We start from the raw sequence: 16,437 nt of genomic DNA, 5'->3' as shown, positions 1-16,437 counted from the left end.
TTTTTTGAGATCATACTGTGTTTTATACCGGGCCTTCTCTTGCGGTTGGTCATAGCCCAATAATAGAATAAGTTGCTCTTTAGGCCCCCGCATTGATCACAACCCCCTAAAATTGCAAAAAATTTCTTGTACATAATAATCATTTGAAGTTGCTTTCTGATGCTCTTGGAAATTATGTTCCAATGCTTTCGGATGTTATGTTTCGATAATCTTGAAAGTTATCTTCTGATTGTAAATTGAGAAACAATTATGAGTTCTACCATTGTGCGACAACTGCACTCTCTAATATGGTTGCAATTGCAATTTCATTGCAACTTCAAAATCATTTAACTTTCAAGAGCATTAGAAAGGTATACAATTTTTTTGGGCATCCCAACATTTTTTTTAGTCTACAAAAATATGTCTCTCAATTTAAAAAACACGAATCAAAAAAATTTCCTTGCTGATATTTTGGTTTTGATTATTATGAAAAAATACTACCCACTTTTCAAAGTTAATATCCGAACGTTATCTATCTATTTAAATAAAACCCTCATCCTCCAATTCAATGAAACTCTCTTTTCAAAACTAGCCGTTAGTTAACCTTATCTCACTCTTCTCTCTCTCTCTCTCTCTCTCTCTGTATTCTGAAACACCATGACAACCTCGTTGGACACAGCTTCTCCTTCTCCTCTTCACATCAAACAGGTTTTTCCTCTTACTCTAAAAAAACAAACATCGCTGTTTTGTTTTGTTTTTTAATGTCATGTTTCTGAAATTAACGCGTTATTACAACAACAGGATGATACAAACGTTGTTAATTCTTCTTCTCCTCAGTTCACTCCATCTTCTGATAAACGCTTCTGGAGCACTCTCCGTTGTAGAATTGACTCGCTTCTCGATAAACGCGGTCAACCCAAAATCTCAGATAATGAAAGAGGAAAGCAATTGAAGGAAGATTCGTTGTTACTCATAAGAGGGTTTGATTCAGTTTCTAATACACTCTCTCTTTTGTCTAATAATTTGGATAATGCCTTACAAGTAAGTACTATACAATTTAATGTTAATAGATTCAATTAATTAATGTTTTAGTTTATTAATTAATGTTTTAGTTTTATTGAGTTTGCAAGAGAAATCTGCAGCATTAGATGTGTAATGTAACTGAATATTGAAAGTGAATTTATATTATTACTCCGTCTCAAATATAAGTTGATATATCTTAGAAATTTGAACCAAATACATCTACTTTATTTGATAATTTTTTTGCTTATATTCTGAGACCTGATGAAGATTTTTTAGTAGTACCATTAAATTTAAACACTCATTATTTTTCCATAGGGTGCAAGAGAATTGGGGAATCCACCCACATTAACTGATATATTCAAAAGCAAAATTGATCAGTCAGAAAACAATGGAGAAGAGGAAGAGAAAGAGGAGTCAAAACAGGGAGTAAAGAGGAAAATTGATGAATTCTATGAAGAAAATGTTACAGAGTCACAAACAGAAAATGGGGGAAAAATGCATGAAAAGCATATCAAGAAAGCAAAAAATGTTGGTTCTTTGTTTTTTTTTCCTCCTATTATCAACTATTGTACTAGTACTAGTTAGTAGATTATATTGGTACTGAAGTTTGTGGCCAATTGTAACTTGTTTTCATTTTTGCAGATTGCAGTTTCCATGGCAAGCAAAGCAGCTACACTTGCAAGAGAATTGAAGTCTCTTAAATCAGATTTATGTTTTATGCAAGAAAGATGTGGTCTGCTTGAAGAAGAGAACCGAAGACTGCGTGACGGTTTCGCTAAAGGAGTCAGGCCTGAGGAAGATGATCTGGTAAGGAATCCATTCAATCTTAATCATACCATATGGTTAAAAGAATTTGAAAAAGTTCCTGCTAAAGAGTTAGTGATGTTATATCATTTTTGTATTTCTAATGCAACTAATATTGTTACATTTTTTTACTTCATTGACATTGGACATAGTTAGGATTTGTTACATGTAAAGTTGAGTGAATCACAAATTTTCTCTGGAAATTGGAGGGGTCTAGTTATATGGTTCTTAAAATTAACATCAGTTAACTATATTTGATCCTCAATGCAATCGTTTTAAGAAAAGAGAATCATTGTTGATAACAACCGGTCAATTCTTCGATTAATATTATCATATTAGTCATTTTGTGTTGATCAACTTAGTCCTGAAATTGTTCAAAGAGAAGAATGTATGTGGTTCATTTCAAAAATTATTTTAGGATTTCATTGATTTTAGGAGCCTGAATTGTTCAAATTATTACGGAACTAATCTTCTGTGGATGGTGGTTTGTGTGGTGTAGGTGAGGCTTCAGCTGGAAGCACTTCTTGGTGAGAAGGCAAGACTAGCCAGTGAAAATGCAAATCTGATGAGAGAAAACCAATGCCTTCACCAGCTGGTGGAGTACCATCAACATACTTCACAAGACCTCTCTGAGTCATATGAGCAAGTCATCCAAGGAATGTGCTTGGACTTCTCATCTCCGCCGCGCTCAATATCCGGAGAAGAGACCAGGGATGAAGATGGTGATGATGATGATGATGACAAATAGAGAATTTTGAACACCAAAGAACCATCTCTCTAGTAACCATTTCTACAAGTTCTCTGATGAACTTGTGATGATGGAGAAGAACCTACCATCACCATCTCTTGTAAACCAATTTTTTTAGCACCATCATAACATTCCCTCTGTAATGATGCTGCAAATATTCATTGTATTACCGCAGAAAATAATGATCTTATCTTCCTACTAATGTGACAATGGTTCTAAATGTGATAATAATATTAGTAGTGTCCACTCCACCACTATTATAATGTGACAATATCTCTTGTACTCTTGCTAAAAAAATATATCTTGCATTGTCACAAAAAAATCTCTCTTGTACTTGGTCTACATGATTAAGTTTATGTCCATGATTAAGTTTATGTACCCAAACCAAATTTATTTACTTCAAGTTTGAGTTAGCTTGTTTATGTACCCAAACCAAATCCAATTAACAAGCTAACTCACTGTCATCACAAAAATATTCACACTATGTTGACCAAAAAAACAAATCTCATTGCCTCCATTGCAATTTTTTCTTTCTTTCTGTAACGAGTGCATAAAAGCAAAGATGCTTAATAGCACCTCAATAACAAAGGTTATGTTAAAGGAAAAAGTTCGACTCGAGCCAAATCATAACTTTAAATCAGCTATTTTAGCATAAAATCTAATCGGATCATAACTTCCGATTCACTCTATTCAGCCAACCTTTGAATACCAATCCATTAGATTTAAACCCAAATAAAAAATAGACTAAATTTACAACCACTTTGTTTGAATGTTATGAATTGAAGAAGGGAACTGGATTATAAGAATAATGAATTTAATATAGGCTTAAATATTGTACTCGTCCCTGCAAATATGACCCGTTTAAGTTTTGGTCCTTGTAAAATAAAAATTCAGAAATCAATCCCTGCAAAAAATTCTGTCTTTTAAAAATACCCCTGGGCCCATTTAATTGATGACAGGTCACCAAAATGTACACGTGGCGCGCGCTGACTGTGTAGTTGTGCCGACGTGGCATCTAACTGAACATTTTAAAATTAAAAAAAGATTTTTAATATTTGGAAAATCTATTTATGATTTAAAAATAAAAACAACTATTTTAAAAAACAAAAACTTATTTTAAATAAAAAAAAAAACATTTGTATATAATAGAAAGGGGGGAAAATAGAAACCCTAGTTTCAGATTTTCCCCCAAATCGACCCAATCCTTTCTTCTCCATTCCATATTCTCCTTTAATTTTTCAATCCATCTCCTTCCTTTTCGAAATTCGTGTTCTATTCCTTTTCGATTTGTAGAAGATTGTTGAAGATGTCGAGCAGCAGAGGAGGAAACTCAAACAGCAGAGGTTCACATTCCTTTTCGATTTCTAGAAATGGTGGAAGTTCCAGAAATGTTGCAAGGGCTGCTGCTGCTCGAAATCCAGAAGTGATGGAATCAATGTTACCAGCTTGTGGGTGCTATCTTCCAATGAAGATGTACATATCTACCACATATGAGAACCAAGGGCGTAGATTTTGGAAATGTCGTAATTGGAATAGTAGGGTTAGTGATATTTAAGCTTGTTTGATATTTAAGCTTGTTTTTGATGTATAACTACTGATTGAATTTCTGATTATTTGATGTCGTAAATTGTAACAGAGTGCTCATACTTGTGAGCTGTTTATATGGGATGATGACATTATACCAGGGGTTACACCCATGATTCATGTTGAACCTGTTATGGATGTGTCAGTGGAGCATGAGAGGCCAGGGAGGTCAGGGATGGAAGCAGTCAATAGCCAACAAGCTTGTTCTAAATGCAGCAACATTGAAGAACTTATGAAGACATTTGAGTCCATTGAAGTTGATAAGTGGAAGACAAAGTATAGGGCTGAGAGGAACAAAGTGATGTGGATGGCATTAGCCTTGATGATTAATTGGTTTTTTTTTTGTGTTTATGGTAAGAATTGATGATGTAATGTGGTATGGTTAATTGGAAATAGTTTAAGTTGTTATTGTAGTTTATGTGTTATGAATCAAAGTTGTAATGGTTTGGCCAACAACATTTATAATAGTTGTTATGCTAAGTTGTTACATTTGTAATAGTTGTTATGAACTGAATGGAAATTGAACAACATTTTGGTTACTACTTAGTGAATTGATTTACCTGCTTTATAGTGAATTGATTTACCTGCTTTATAGTTTTTTTTTTTTAAGGCAAAAAATGATATTAAAACGAAGATAAACCAAATACAAGATGCATTAGCAGTGATAACTATGATAGCAATGAACTTTCACAAAATAAGTCATTGAAGACATTAGCATTCATAAAACAGAGGGCATAAGTCATTCAAGTCAATACATATATGACATATTAACAGCCATTACATCCAAAATAGATTACATCCAAAATAGAAGGCATTGTTTTGGGCCATTACATTACAATAACATTATAATAATAAAGTTCACAAAACACTTAAGCATCCTCAATTCTCCTGAGTTAATTCCCCATCTTCTTTCCCAATTTCAATTGGATTTGTCTCCATAGTTCCTGCTGCACCTGGTTTAGGTTGTGGCCCAAAGTAACAAGTTCTGCCACTCCTCCTTAAGTTGTTAAGATTATATTTTGGTACCTTTGCAGCTGACAGTTGGTTAGATGGCTCACATCTTCTTCCATGCCATGTCATTATGGTCTTTGCCTTCTTTTTCAGATGGTTAACATCATAGACCATCTCAGCATGTTTTTTCTGTCAATATCAACACTCAGTCAAAACCAAACATATATAAAGTTGGCAACTTGAGCATTCACATTGTGTTTGGCAGCTTGAGCATAATAAAGTGACATGAGAAGACATACCTTTCGATGGACCTTAGCAGCTTGAGCATTCACATTGTGGTTGGCAGCTTGAGCACTCACATAGTTGTTGACAGGTTCCACAACTTCAGACAATGAATTCACATCTCTAGTTTTCACATTTTTGGGCTTTGCTGACAGATACTTGGATGCCACAGTTTTTGATTTCTTATGTCTGGACTTAGTGGGCACAATAGGAGCAACATTGTTAGCAGGTTCTGCAAGTTGAGCAGTTTCAGTTAGGTCATTTTGAACTGGAGGAGGTTCAGTTGTCACTTGTGGAGCTTGATCATTCAGTGGTGCAGTTTGATCATTCATTGGTGCAGATTCTGATTGTCCATCCTGTCTTGCATTCCTTGGTGGTTTCCTCTATGAAAAAAATAAGATTGACACATTATTACATAATTAAATCATTATTTGTCTGTAAATATTGTTATCCATAATTAAATTACCTTTCTCTTCTGAGCCTCTGGGTTAACAGTTGAACTCTTACAGCTTCTATTGTTATGCCCCAATTGGTTGCATTTTGTGCACCTATACTTTGAATTCTGCCTCTTATATTTCCTGGCATCAGGTTCATCAGGTTCCCTCCTTCTTAGCTTCTTTGGTCTTCCTGGACCTTTCTTGTAGGTTGGAGGAAGCATATCTTCCACTTCAACATTTGGCCACATGTCTTGTCCATTGATTGCACTAACATTAAAGCTATAACATATGTCATATGTTTCTTTTGAGTAGCAATCATCTACATAATCTTCTGGTTTCCTTGACCTCTTTCCCATTGCAGCTACAGCATGCCTGCATGGGATCCCCACTAACTCCCAAAAACCACAAGTACATGTTCTCTTTCCTATATCAACTATGTATTGGAAACCTCCATACAACTTCCCAACCTCAAATTCATCAGCAATTCTCCAAGTTGGTATCCATTCCCCACTAAGTGCAACCTCCCTATCAAGTCTTTTCCTAGGCATTGGCATTATCCTATGTTGCCAAGCACCAACCTTAGATCTAATAGTTGAAATTATATTCATCAAATAAGTTCTAATCCATTCACACATAGATATGATTGGTTTGTCTCTAGCAAGTAGGATTGTGGAATTAAAAGACTCTGAGATATTATTCATTAAAACATCACATTTAGAGTAGTAGGTAAATGCATGCTTACACCACAACTTAGTATCATGCTTCATAAGCCACTCCCATGCTCCTGGATCTAATGCCTTAAGCTGCATCATCTTCTCTTCCCATGCCTGATAATAGGTTGCTTTAGCTGCCCCCATCATCAAATCCCTAATTGCAGTCCCTCCACCAAACTTTTTCTTGAAATTAGCATAAAGGTGTCTCAAACACAGTCTGTGTTCAACAACTTCAACTAACTCATCAAACACAGACATCAATCCCTTAAAAAGCAAAATAGAATAATTATTACATAGTCATGGTTCATAAGTAAATTAAGTAACAAAACAACAAAAAATAGATAAGAGTATGAAGTATACCTTTTGTTGATCTGAAATGAAAACCCATTTCCTCTCAGTCCCTATATCTTCAAGTAACAGTGTTAAGAACCATCTCCAGCTTTCTTTGTTCTCCACTTCAACAATACCAAAGGCCAAAGGATAATATTGATCATTAGCATCTCTTCCAACAGCTATCAATAATTGACCACCATATTGTGTCTTCAGGTGACACCCATCAACACCAATGAATGGTCTACATCCAGTCAAGAACCCTAGTTTCAAGCCTTCAAAGCAGAAATAGAATGAACCAAATCTTGGCTGAAGTGTTGGTACTGGTCTTTTAGTGTTGATTTTCACAGTGTTTTTGTCATTTACCCTTAAAATCTCAGCTGCATACCTCCATAGCAGTGTGTATTGTTTGGCAGCATCACCATCAATAATTTTATGTGCTTCCTTCTTTCCTTTCCAAGCCTTTGCAAAGGTAACTCCCACTGCATGATCCCTTCTTAGATCTTTCATGATGTCTGTCACTCTTAACTTAGTAGAAGAACCAACCATCTTTGGTAGGACAGCTTTTGTAACCCACTTAGAGGTAGCAGATCTATTTTCCAATGTCCTTGCACATGTGTGGACCCCAGACCAAGTTTTTATTCTATAAGTGTGGGCCCCACCATCTTGACTACATAAAGCAACAAAATCACAGTCATTCTTACATACTGCCCTACACCTGGTTTTGTCATTTTTCAAAAACTTCAACTCCCACCCATTTAAGATAGTCCACTCAATTATTGCTTCTTTAAACTCTTTTATGGACTTAAACTCCATGCCAACCTTAAACTTATACTTTGGGCCAAGCTGTTCCATCCTAAACTTGTCATAAACAGGACCTTTCTCACTCTCAGAATCATCAGGGTCAGTACTTCCTAACTCATCACTGACATACTCAGCATCAATTTCAACTCCATCTAACATCTGTGTATATTGACTTGGGCCAGCAGCACTACCAGAACCAGTTTCTATCTCCACAATTTCCTTACCAGTCACAGCTATCTCATCAGCAAATATAAAGTCATCATCCCAACCTAAATCTCTTTCATCTTCACTGTCATCAAGTGTACATCCTCTAAGGTCATCATCACTACTACAATCACTATTATCATCAGACTCTTCATCAAAGACAACCTTTTCCTTCCCATTCCCATTAACAGACCCAACCTTATAAGCAACATTTTCCTTCTCTTTCCTATTAACAGACCCAACCTCATCTTCTCCAGCTATATATTTGGGGAAAAAAACCAGACCACCATCACTGTCAATAACATCATGCTCAATGTATATATCAACCTTTCTTTGTTTCAATGTAGCATACTCCTTGATTGCATCAGCATCTTCATCAACCCTAACCAGTTTAAAATCAACATCTTCCTCAACAATCCACCACATCCTAAACCCGTTCTCATACTTAAACTCTTTCCATATATCTTTGACATACCCTCTCAGCTCAAAATAAGACCACTTCTCATTATCAATATCCACCATACTTTCTTTCCCACCCTTGTACGTTATAACCCAGTCCCTTGCAAACAACCCTCCATGATGAAAAACAACCTTGATAGACATACTACACATGCAAAAAAAAACAAAATGAAAATGTGTAAGAAATAAAAACTGAAGTTTTGGTCCCCACAACAAAGACAACAATAAGCAATCAACAACACATTGATTTACACAACTACTGCAGTTAAAAATCATAAATAAGGTTACCTTTCACTGTAGCTAAGTTTGAGACAATCACAACCGTCAAACCCTAGTCTCTTTCCAAATCCCAGCCGTCGAACACCCGATCTTGCTAAATCTCAGCCGTCGATTCAGTGTACGAAGAAGGATTTTCAACGGATGAAGGAATACGACGATGATCAACGAAGAAGAAAGATGGATCGCTCAGTTGGGAGAAATGAGAAGATGGGTCGATTTGGGGGAAAATCTGAAACTAGGGTTTCTATTTTCCCCCCCTTTCTATTATATACAAATGTTTTTTTTTTTATTTAAAATAAGTTTTTGTTTTTTAAAATAGTTGTTTTTATTTTTAAATCATAAATAGATTTTCCAAATATTAAAAATCTTTTTTTAATTTTAAAATGTTCAGTTAGATGCCACGTCGGCACAACTACACAGTCAGCGCGCGCCACGTGTACATTTTGGTGACCTGTCATCAATTAAATGGGCCCAGGGGTATTTTTAAAAGACAGAATTTTTTGCAGGGACTGATTTCTGAATTTTTATTTTACAAGGACCAAAACTTAAACGGGCCATATTTGCAGGGACGAGTGCAATATTTAAGCCTTTAATATATTTCTTTTCTTCTCTGAGCTAACGCATTGTGAAGGAATACGGTATTCTCAACAAGATCATTTGGCGAGCCAATAATAGAAGCACGGAATCAACCATAACAATGCAATGGCTGTAGAGCATTTCAAGAACAATGTTGTTGAGGATAAAACTATCAACATTGAAACATAAGAATTGGTGTCGGATAGATGGGGATGAGGCATTGAAACATCAGAACCACAAACAATTTCAAAACATCTAGTTCAACTAGTTCAACTTAAAGCAACAAGTCCATACAAAAGCAAGTTTAAATAGTTAGGCACAACTTCCAGGTCAAGCACATTAGGTAGTATCAAGTTTGTGATATGATACAAAAAAAGAAGTTATGCAAGATTAACTTTTTTCGTTCATCAGCCTTCAATTCTCTTTCTTTTACCTGCAGAAGCATTGTCGATTTCTTGATTCAAGGAAATAACAGCAGCTTCAGCAGTTTTTGCCACATTTGAAAGTTGCTGATTAACAACATCCTTCATTTTATCCAATACTTTTTCATACTACAATATCAAAAGGTATATAGTTAGATACATCAAGTCAACTAAAAGCTCAAGTAATTAACATATACAGTTTTATCGGTGTCTTGTAACCAGTAAATATTCACAAGATCAGATGCTACACCAGTAATGATTTTAAATAAAACTTCCTAAAATAATGTTCTTGTGGTTGCTTCATGCAAATGCAATAGTTAAAATTTTGTTTATGATCTTATTTTGTTACTGGTGTAGCATATCATGTCATGTTTAGAGATGGTAGTTGGTTCATAACATGATATGAGAGCTTCCATGACCAAGAGATAGGAAGTTTAATATTTTTGGCTAATGACACCTAAAAGAAATAATAGAAAGGAAAAAATAGATATCACACAACATACCACTTCCAATTGTCCTTTTAGTTGTTCATTTTCGTTGGATAAAGCTTCAAGCTGCATATATGTATGTAAGTCAGTACACACCATATATGAAATATGGGATAATCAAACACAAAACAGTAGGCTTAAAAATGACATTAGGATTTTTTTTCTTTCTAAAATGAATAAATTAAAAACAAAACCTTCTTCTGCGAATCAATGTACATGCTCCGATAACCGAGTGCCATCGACGGGGCTTCATATAAGCCAGCATTTCCATCAACCTGTTATATGTTCAGAATATATTTACCAATGAGGCATCACACTTATAACAACAAAAATAACAATGGCATGTTGTCTTAAGTTTAGGTATATACTATAGTATACCTTGGCTGTCAACAATTCTATCATCTTATACAAAGCATCGATTTTCTGTAAGGCATAGTCAACTTTTACATCCACACTCTTTTCACTTACATTTTCAGCAGGATTAAGTTCAAGCTCAGACTCAGGCTCAAATAGTAACTGTTCCATTTCAGCTTGTTCATTTTGAGTGTTCTCCCGTAGCAATACTTGCACTGGCTCAGTTTGAGGATTCTCCTGTGGCAATACTTGCACTGGCTCAGTTTGACGATTCTCCTGTGGCAATACTTGCACTGGCTCAGTTTGAGTATCTGTTGGATTTGGCTGTGGCAATACTTGCTCAGTTTGAGCATCAGATTCATCCTTTTCACTATCACTAACAGTCATATCCACAACGCATTCAACGCCCTGCTTTGAGTTGGTGGATTTAACTTTAACAACCCCGCTTCTAATGCGTTCAGAACGCCTCACAGATCCATTACGGTATTTGGACATTTTTTTAGCCAATGTAGCATACTTCTTTTGATGTTTACTTACCAGAGTGGTTTGTTCTTGTGGTTCTTTTCCTACAGCACCTGTTTCCACTCCAGCTACTGACGAATTCAGATGCTTTTTCAGTGGGGAAGACATAGGGTGTGGATTTCCCAGCTCAGATTCTAACACCTCCATTGGATTTATGTTTTCATTGGAAGCTTGTTGTTCAACTCTCTCAGAAGGAAGTGCATTAGCAGCAGGCTGTGGAATGAGAAAAAGACAATGCTGAGTGAACATATATGATTCTATACATGATTTGTTTATTCAATCAGAAAGCCCTGAATTTAGCTCCACTAAAGCAAACAATTCAATTTTTTTTTTCTTCATAAATCAATATATGATATTACATGCACAGCAAATATCATCAATTGATATATTAATCAATGGTTGAAACATGATAATAAAAAGGTGCTACTTTTCATCACTAAATGTCTTAAAAAACACGAATGTTGTCGAAAGTGTACTTTTTTACTGGTGTAAGTGTACTTCTGAACGACACAAAATGACTGATTTTTTTTCTTCAAAATGTGTACATATACAAATTCCTTGAGTAGCGGACAATGTTTTTCACATTCAAAAATAGTATATAGATAGCCCGAATATGGTCTAATGTGAAAAAATCAAGAGTTGTTATTTCAATCTATGAGGCACGGACACTCCTTGGATTAGGTGTGTGTCCGACACCGACACACATAATTACACGAAATCATGTGATTTTCTCAAATGATTAGTAGTGTTGGGGTGTCGGTGTGTCCGTATCCGTGCTTCATAGATTTCAACAAACTTATGATTTGTTATCCACAGTTTATTTTTCAATCAGTGGTTTGTAGTACTCAGTTTACTCTCTAGAGTGTCTTCTTCACTTCAGAGGAGTCAGATCCGAGTCAACCACCTTGTACACCAACCACTCACACTAAATCAGATCCAATGGTAAAAACACAACTTGAAAAGTGAAATCATCGTAAAAAAAGGTAAAAAGACTTCAAAAATTAGATAAAAAAAGCAAAGCTTTCCGACATAGAAAGTACAAAATAATGAAAAGTCAACAATAACAACACACTCACGAATGCATGCAACCACAAAACGAAAGCTCTTGTATTTCTCCTAACATTCGTTCATGCAAACATTGAAAATCAGAAAACCCTACCTAAACCATAGCCCTAAACATGATCCATGAGAAGAAAGAAAGAAAAAAAAAAACCAAAATAGGAACATGAGAATGGAAACGCAACAATAAATAATAATGAGAAAACGATAATATCGTACATACATAAAACGGAAAAGAAAGATGAGAGAAAAACAAAAGAGTGGATTTTGTGTACCAAGGAGAGTACCGCGTCTTTGGTTTTGGAAGGTTTAGGTCCAGGTTTTCGGCCCATGGTGCAGAAGAGGAAAGAAAAGTACAACACCCTGAGTCTCACTCTTGTTGTTGGTGAATGTGTATTGGAATTTGAAGGGACAACACACACAGAACTAAAGATTTAAAGCAGGAAGAGAAACATAAGCAATTTGACACGGCAAAACAAAAACAGGTCTAAAATGCCACATCGCTCATTTGGGGGTTTGGAAATTAAAAAGACAAAATCCTAAACCTTAAACTCTAACTTCACCGTAAAAGATTACGATGATGATGATAAGAATATTTGTTAAAGATTAAAAAAAAAAGTTATGTTAATAAGTATTCTAAAAGCATTTGTTAATGATTTTAAAATGAGAAATGATTGAAGAAATTTAAGTAGAAAAGGTTAATTTTATTTTTAGGGTCTTGGTAACAATAACAAATGCCTAAGTGCATTGTTTAGGAACTCACAAAAAGAAATTATGTTTTAAAAATATAAGTCAAACACTTGTTAAAGTCATAACCGTACAATTTTCAATGCAAAAGTTGCTACTTTTATATACTTAAACAATGTTTTTAGAGAGCTTGTTAACATTTTCCTTGTTTTTATAACGTGTTGAATGTACGATTTCCAAAAATAAAGTTTGCATTTGTTTTTCCCTTAAAAAACAATTTGATGAATTTTATGTATGAAAATTTGTTTTTTCAATGTCTTAATGTATTGAATATACAATTTTTAAGATAAATTTTTTTATGGGTAATGCTAACAAGTGGTCTAAGAGAACTTAAAGTAGTAAATTTACATTTAATCCTATTATTTTTTTATTTTTTTTAGAGATTATTTTTAAATTTTTAGAAAGTCAAATATATCATTTTTCATCATTTTCCAATACAATATTTTTATTTTTGTTTTCTTAACCAATGACTGAAGGGAACTCTTTAACATTTTTCATTTTTTTATTTTAAACTTTTTTTGGAAGACACTTGTCTGGCATTTACCAAAAATTAAATTTACATTTTTCAATATAAGAATTCTCCATTTCAAAAAAGATTGTATTTAAGCTTTGTTTGATAAAAAAAAATTGTGGATAATTCATATGTTAATTTATAGCGGATAATCTAACTGATTAAATTTGTACTGTTTGATGAAATTGGCGTTTGAAGTAGCTTATAGAATGTGCATTTTATTGATATTTATTTGTTACAATAAAGATTGCAAGAGTAAATTGGAACAAAAAGTTATAAGCTCTCACTACTTGAATTAGTTTATCAAAACAATCTATAAACTCATAAAAATAAGCTATAATTTGGCTTAAAAGAGTAGTTACCAAACAATTTTTTTGAAATTATATGAGTTTACTAGAAAAAATATATATTTTGATGAAAAGATTGACCAATTAAGTTCAAGTGATTAATCAACTCAACGAAAGGACCTGAGTTTAGTCTAAATTACAAGGCTCATTTTTCTAATAAATCAGAGGATTTCACAACAAAATAATTGATGAAAAATAATTGTTTTATTTTTTAAGTTTTATTTTATTGATTCTTTGGATCCAAAGTAGACGGATTTTGGAAGAAAAACATTAAATACTTTCCCTTTTAAATTCTTATACTATATATAGTTAGTTTAATTTTAAAATCAAATTTAATTCAATTTATTTTGATTTGATTTGATTTTTTTAAGGGAGATTTGGTTTGATTTTGTTGAGGTGTGGACAATTATAAGTAAACTTGCCTCTCTCAATATACTCAATTGTTTCATGATACATCTCGTAATCAACCACTTTACACGTAACAATACACAATAATTACCAATAACAATGTAAGGAATCTATTTCTAAAGTTACCACAAACCTCAAATAAGTACTTAAACTATAATTTCATAAAATAAATCACAAATAAGGAAGAAATAAAATTGAACCACAATCAACAATGAGTGTTGTTGTCCACCTGTTAGTTCAAACGGTTGTGTTCGGTCCAACAATATGAAATTTCAAAACAACGATAATGTGTGAATCATGTTCTTTCATTCGCTCTTAATTCATTATGAATTTTCTTTTCTCTTGTTCGGCTAACTTTATGGATTATATGATTTAGTCCATTAAATTTCACCGAGTTGCTAAACCTGTAACTGGTTATTAAGTTGGGCCAATCGACCCTGTCACACTTCCAATCTTAAATTTTTGGAGTGAGTAAAACATTTATAAGTTGAAAATTGCTCATTAAACCCCTTGATTTGCTCACAAGCCTCTTTAATTTCCCAAAATACCTTTCTCCGGACTTACGAACCAATCACTCAAGTTCAGGTCCTAACTCTCTTTCCCTCAAGTTCGAAAGTTATGGTTCGATTGCAGAGTTTTATTTAGATTGCTTAAATTGTGTTGTCATTTTTCGTTTATGTTGTCAATTTGTGTCATTTTTCTCTATCGTTACATCTAGTTATGTTGAATTATGAGTGATGGAATGTCAATTGTTGTTGAAAATATGAGTGGTTTTTGAATTATATTGTTGTTGAAATTTTGGTTTATGACTTGAAATTGAAAATGCTCTTTGATTATGATGCATAAACGAATTGAGTTGTATCTCCCGATCCGTTCAGTTTCTAACTCCGGAACCAAGCGCAAATGGAGTTGAGGGCAATTTGGATCCTAACTCTCAAAATAGAACGATCGGGAGTAAGGAACCGAGGGGGTCAATTTCAAAATTTCGAGGGGCTAGTGAACAATCTAAGGGGCATATTGAGCAATTTTCTTCTAATTTTTCCAAGACTCGACTATTTTTCTCATCCAAACCAACATGAAATGGCCCAATGCTCCTTTTGATCAAATTATTTTTTGGCTTTCAAATCTCTAGCTGACGTAATATATTTCAGAAGAGTACATTCTAATATCTCAAGTCAACATAAAAAAGTTAACTCAAGTGGATTCGTCTACGTAATACTATTAAATCAAATACGGAGAATTACTAATTATACTAGATTTTTGTCGAAGTGGACTATAGTAAAGTTAGGTTTGTCGAAGTGGACTATTAGCCTCTCACAGTTTGCAAGTCCAATGGATTTGCAACGTCCCCTTAACAGTTTATGCACTCTAAATTCCAATTCTACCATCTAACTTGCGACCTTATATATATTTTTGTATTCTTTGACTTTGCAATGGAGTGTAACATTTTGCCTTCTGGAGATGCCATATTCTCACCTTTGATATTTAATTTGAATTAAAATTTTTCCCACTAACAGCTGTATGGATTACATACGAATGGAGGCAAAGACTGTTGAATTACGTCATATTTGTTAAACAAATGTTTGAAAAAGAGAAGCTTTTGCAAGTCATGATGCTACAAACAAACACCTTGATTCGCTATCTCCTCATTTCATATGCTGGAAATTGATGATGATGTTCTTTTTTTAATTATCTTACTAGTATCTAAGAATTGTAATTAAGTGCATAGCTAACTTTGAGAAGGTTGAAATTAGTTTAAAGTCATGGCTTCAAAATCAAAAAATGATATCTCTACCGTCCATAAAGCATAAATGGAATCATTGCATCTTCATTTTATTTTATTTAACGTTTGATAGGTTGATGTTCTTTGCAATTTCAGTATTTCACTATAAGAATGATACGTATGCATATATAATATAAAAAATAGGTTTAAATTTTGATCCGACGTGGACCAAAAGAGGACGGCGACCACTTCACAAAAGAAAGTAGTATACATGCAAGGATTCCAACACTCATGTCAACGAAGGTTGCATCGAACCTAGACCTAGATGTTTACCTTAAACAGAATATTTACATTTTAAATAATTAATATTCATTTCTTTCGAATAATTAAAACGAGTAGTAAAAGTTAAATCATCTGTAACAAAAAAACTTTTTTTAACATAAAAAGTTTTATTTGTCAATTTAATTACCACAATGTCAACCATTAGTCATTGTAATGATTGTTTTTATTATGTCATTCTTTAAGTGAATCGAATGACTTTTTTTCACAATTTTCAACTTAATTCTTAATCCTAAACTACAAACACTACTACTAGTACTATATTTTTATTTTGTTTGCACGATCGATCCTCATGTGTTATAGCTAGTTCTGTTGTGGCATTTGATCATTTCCATATTACTATT

The 16,437-nt window shown here is 33.8% G+C and overlaps 3 protein-coding genes across 5 annotated transcripts; 1 reads left to right on the top strand and 2 right to left on the bottom strand.

Annotated features, from left to right (window-relative positions):
- The first annotated feature begins 532 nt into the window (after nucleotides 1–532).
- On the top strand, nucleotides 533–2,825 carry LOC25499115 (uncharacterized). The gene is made up of 5 exons (XM_013594277.3): nucleotides 533–687; nucleotides 781–1,020; nucleotides 1,318–1,530; nucleotides 1,645–1,809; nucleotides 2,306–2,825. Exons 1-5 carry the CDS (start codon nucleotides 637–639, stop codon nucleotides 2,552–2,554), a joined length of 918 nt encoding a protein of 305 aa, XP_013449731.1. The 5' UTR covers nucleotides 533–636; the 3' UTR covers nucleotides 2,555–2,825.
- Nucleotides 2,826–4,936: 2,111 nt separating this feature from the next.
- On the bottom strand, nucleotides 4,937–8,462 carry LOC112416220 (uncharacterized). The gene is made up of 4 exons (XM_024769369.2): nucleotides 6,882–8,462; nucleotides 5,838–6,785; nucleotides 5,389–5,754; nucleotides 4,937–5,278 (listed from the first exon to the last, which is right to left on the bottom strand). Exons 1-4 carry the CDS (start codon nucleotides 8,460–8,462, stop codon nucleotides 5,018–5,020), a joined length of 3,156 nt encoding a protein of 1,051 aa, XP_024625137.2. The 3' UTR covers nucleotides 4,937–5,017.
- Nucleotides 8,463–9,386: 924 nt separating this feature from the next.
- On the bottom strand, nucleotides 9,387–12,536 carry LOC25499114 (uncharacterized). Of its 3 annotated transcripts, none has more exons than XM_013594276.3 (5): nucleotides 12,294–12,536; nucleotides 10,552–11,172; nucleotides 10,278–10,358; nucleotides 10,099–10,149; nucleotides 9,387–9,724 (listed from the first exon to the last, which is right to left on the bottom strand). In XM_013594276.3, the coding sequence occupies exons 1-5, from the start codon at nucleotides 12,348–12,350 to the stop codon at nucleotides 9,581–9,583; spliced, it is 954 nt and encodes a 317-aa protein (XP_013449730.1). In that variant the 5' UTR covers nucleotides 12,351–12,536; the 3' UTR covers nucleotides 9,387–9,580. The 3 variants fall into 3 exon arrangements, with proteins under 3 accessions (XP_013449730.1, XP_013449728.1, XP_013449729.1); XM_013594274.3 differs by having other exon boundaries at nucleotides 10,462–11,172; nucleotides 12,294–12,535; XM_013594275.3 differs by having other exon boundaries at nucleotides 10,462–11,172; nucleotides 12,306–12,535.
- Between the last annotated feature and the right edge of the window lie 3,901 nt (nucleotides 12,537–16,437).

Source organism: Medicago truncatula, chromosome 7 (genome assembly GCF_003473485.1).
Source record: "Medicago truncatula cultivar Jemalong A17 chromosome 7, MtrunA17r5.0-ANR, whole genome shotgun sequence".
Classification (NCBI taxonomy): Eukaryota; Viridiplantae; Streptophyta; class Magnoliopsida; order Fabales; family Fabaceae; genus Medicago; species Medicago truncatula.
Note: the sequence above shows the minus strand (reverse complement) of the source record. Positions and strands in the feature narration are given on the sequence as shown.

Excerpts from the sequence above, each read along its gene's own strand:
- LOC25499115 (XM_013594277.3), top strand. The coding sequence starts at position 637 with ATGACAACCTCGTTGGACACAGCTTCTCCTTCTCCTCTTCACATCAAA. Across the intron at positions 1,531-1,644 it reads ATATCAAGAAAGCAAAAAAT|ATTGCAGTTTCCATGGCAAG; the intron begins GTTGGTTCTTTG and ends TCATTTTTGCAG. Across the intron at positions 1,810-2,305 it reads GGCCTGAGGAAGATGATCTG|GTGAGGCTTCAGCTGGAAGC; the intron begins GTAAGGAATCCA and ends TGTGTGGTGTAG.
- LOC112416220 (XM_024769369.2), bottom strand. The coding sequence starts at position 8,462 with ATGTCTATCAAGGTTGTTTTTCATCATGGAGGGTTGTTTGCAAGGGAC. Across the intron at positions 6,786-6,881 it reads TCATTTCAGATCAACAAAAG|GGATTGATGTCTGTGTTTGA; the intron begins GTATACTTCATA and ends TTGCTTTTTAAG. Across the intron at positions 5,755-5,837 it reads CAGAGGCTCAGAAGAGAAAG|AGGAAACCACCAAGGAATGC; the intron begins GTAATTTAATTA and ends TTTTTTTCATAG.
- LOC25499114 (XM_013594274.3), bottom strand. The coding sequence starts at position 12,350 with ATGGGCCGAAAACCTGGACCTAAACCTTCCAAAACCAAAGACGCGGTA. Across the intron at positions 11,173-12,293 it reads AAGACGCGGTACTCTCCTTG|CCTGCTGCTAATGCACTTCC; the intron begins GTACACAAAATC and ends CTCATTCCACAG. Across the intron at positions 10,359-10,461 it reads TAGAATTGTTGACAGCCAAG|GTTGATGGAAATGCTGGCTT; the intron begins GTATACTATAGT and ends AACATATAACAG.